This window comes from Charadrius vociferus, unplaced genomic scaffold, assembly GCF_000708025.1.
Source record: "Charadrius vociferus isolate BGI_N301 unplaced genomic scaffold, ASM70802v2 scaffold2879, whole genome shotgun sequence".
In the NCBI taxonomy this organism is placed as follows: domain Eukaryota; kingdom Metazoa; phylum Chordata; class Aves; order Charadriiformes; family Charadriidae; genus Charadrius; species Charadrius vociferus.
Window position 1 is genome coordinate 1 of NW_009650004.1, and position 2,956 is coordinate 2,956.

General features: G+C 62.3%; 1 protein-coding gene across 1 annotated transcript in view; it reads right to left on the minus strand.

Moving 5' to 3' along the window:
- Window positions 1-76: 76 nt before the first annotated feature.
- Window positions 77-2,956, minus strand: part of RAVER1 (ribonucleoprotein, PTB-binding 1) — a gene marked incomplete at both ends in the record, with an annotated part of 6,851 nt that continues 3,971 nt past the window's right edge. The window contains 6 exons of the mRNA XM_009891678.1: window positions 77-207; window positions 329-440; window positions 1,602-1,702; window positions 1,783-1,912; window positions 2,515-2,612; window positions 2,645-2,702. Coding sequence (XP_009889980.1) covers window positions 77-207; window positions 329-440; window positions 1,602-1,702; window positions 1,783-1,912; window positions 2,515-2,612; window positions 2,645-2,702 — 630 coding nt within the window. The remainder of the gene's footprint in view (window positions 208-328; window positions 441-1,601; window positions 1,703-1,782; window positions 1,913-2,514; window positions 2,613-2,644; window positions 2,703-2,956) is intronic.

Genomic DNA, 2,956 nt, shown 5'->3' on the forward strand with positions numbered 1-2,956 from the left:
TGACGGAACCCAAAATGGAGGTGGTGAGACCCTGCAGAGCCTGGGGGGTGACGGCGGCGGGGGCGAGCTGCGGCACCTGCGTCCCCAACACCGCGTTTTCCCGATCGACTCCCACCGGTCCCAGGAAAGAAGCCAGCGGTACGTTTCCAGAAGGCAAAATCGGTGATTTGACGTGTCCCTGTGCCATCTCAGCGGGCAAGGAGCCACCTGGCAAAGACAGAAGGAGAGAGAGGATGGCGTTCAGAGCGCGGCCAGCTCCGCGGCGATGCCGGTTTCTCCACCAAAAAACCGTAGCCGGCTCACGGCGTGCCGCGCTGCCGGCTCTTACCTGAGGAGAGCTCTCCCAGGAGCTGGCTGGGGGGCTGCGCCGGTGCGTTGGCCAAAGCCAGGGCGCCGTGGGGCAGAGAGCTCAGCGGCGAGTCGCCCAGGATCCCCGGTTTCTGCAAAAGGATAAACGGGAGGTCAACGCCGGCATCGCCGCGGCAGATCCGTGGCTCCAGAGGTGGCGGAAACCCCGGTGCTCACGAGATGGAGGGGGAACCGAGGCGGCACGAGGGCAGCCGTCGGCTAAAAACTCAGCACAAGCACCGAGAGAAACCCATCTGTAATTTTCGCGGTTCCTTAAGCAGAAGTAAGACAGGGGAGATGCTCCCCGCCACGGACCACGTCCCCACCAATATTTTGTTCAAAATGGTCCACTTATGCCAAAAAAGAAGGAGTCGACCCCACCCAGCCCCTGCGCAGGAACGATTTGCCGAGCCGCTAAGTGGAAGGGGAGCCCAGGAGGGATGGGGGCTTCCCTTTCCTCGCCGAATTCGGCGCGGGGACCGGCTCAACAAGCGTGGGACAGAGGCAGAGCGCCGATGACCCCGGAGAGGAACCACTCCCGGAGGCCAAACCCTCCAGGCTCCAAACGGGAGCAAAGACTCGCTTCTCCCCACAAGGAGAGCAGCTCCGGCGTCAGCAAAAGCCCTTCGCCGCGATCACTGCCTGGTTTTAAGGGAAGGAGGACGCGGGGAAGATGGTCTAAGGGGGGGTCCCGGCGCTCCGGCACGGCACCGCCACACACACAGCACGTTACCGCGCCGGCTGCCTCCTACCGCTCACATGGAAGAGGGTTTGGTTCTCCTTGTTCTGCAGCAGTTGAGTCCAGACCTGGTTCTGCAGTAACAGGGAGTTCCCAAGCAATGCCTTCTGGGGCAGAAAGCAGAGCGAGAAAGACCAGAAAAGACAGAAAATCACTCAAAAAAAAAAAGAAAAGAGGAGAAAACCAAGCGCGGGGCGGTTCGAGAGGCACGGAGAGAGCGAGAAGCGCGGCAGGGAGCTTGAAGCCTCTCTGTGCTCCTCTCGCTTTACTCCTTAAGCGGCAATGAGTTTTTGGAGAAGCCGCGTTGAGCCGGAGCAGAGATAAGAGGGAAAGCGGCTGCGGAAAACGGCAGCGGAACGAACCCACCATCAGGTTTGGACACCCTCGCCCATCCGCGGCGGCGCGGGCAGGACCCTGAGCTAAGAGGAGGTTTGTTCGCGGGAGCGCGGAGACTCCGGCACGACGGCGGCGTTCGGCGGAAAGAGATGCCGGCAAGGGTGAAATTCCCGCCTACCTGCTGGGCTTGGGTTTGGTTCTGCAGGGCGAGTTGGAGGAGAGCCGTGGAGAGGGCCGGGTTGGTCACCAGAGGCACGGAAGGAGCGGCGCCCAGGATTCCTAGAGGGAAAAGAGGCCGGAGGAACCGCCTGCCGCAGCGAGGACGAATTCCCCGGGCTCCGCTCCGCGTTCGGCCTTACCCTGTTTGCCTCCGACGGCCCCGTGGAGGAGGGGGTTGAGGAGCAGCTGGAGGGAAGCGGGATTTCCCAGGCTGTTGAGAATTTGGAGGATATTCGGCTCGGGGAGAAGCCCTTTCCCACGATTCAGCGCCTTAAAAACCAAAAAAACAGCGCGTTAAAAACTAAGACGACCGACTTCCAGGCTTCCCCCATAAAGGGCCACCCTGAATTTCCCCAAACCGGCAAGATTCCAGCTCCCAAAATCCGATTCCCAGCAAGATCCTTCCCCAAATAATCCGGTTGTAGGGCAGGGAGGAATCGACCGACCCATCCCTACGGCCGTGGCGCGGCCGCGCAGTTTGCCATCGCTGTCAGCAGCTCCGCCGTCTGCAATCCCGCCGGCGCGGCACCTGCCCGGCAAAGCTCTCTCCCGCCGAGACGCCGCTGGATTTTGGCAACAATCGGCGTTCCCGCTCTGAATTTTGCGGCGGCACGTGGAAATGTGGCAACAACAAGGGAATTTGCGCCGTGCACGCCAGAGATGCCCAGAAGCAGGAGCTACAGGCAACAGACGGCCGCTCCGTAGGGAATCCGCTGGGAAATACGCCGGCTGCTCCGCGACAGCCTGCTCCAGGCTGGATGCCCGACCTTGGGAATGCCATGGCGGTGACGGCAAGCTGCGAGGGGAAGAGGGAGCCAAGAGGAGGAGGAGGAGGAGGAGGAAGAGGAAGAAGCAGCACACACAATCCTCACCGTCGCCTGCGCGGCTATCAGGGCAGCCAACATGCTGCGACCGGGAGGACCGGGAGCGCAGAAGGAGACTCGGATGTGATTCCCGGCGAGCACCGTCCGGTGCCTGCCTAACCCTCCCCGGCCCCGGCTGCCGATTCGTACTCCAGGACGGCGAAGCCTTTCAGCTGCCCGTCCTGCCCGTAGGCGAGCTGGGAGGAGAGAGGGATGCCAAAAGGAGGGTTAGCACCACGGGAGGAGAGGGAGAGACCCCAGAGATCACCCGCGGGCTGTAGAGAAAACAAGTGAGGCAATCACAGGATGGTTCGGGTTGGAAGGGAGCTTAAATCCCCCCCAGTGCCACCCCCTGCCCCGGGCAGGGCCACCTCCCCCCAGCCCAGGTTGCCCCAAGCCCCGTCCAACCTGGCCTTGAACACCTCCAGGGATGGGGCAGCCACAGCTTCTC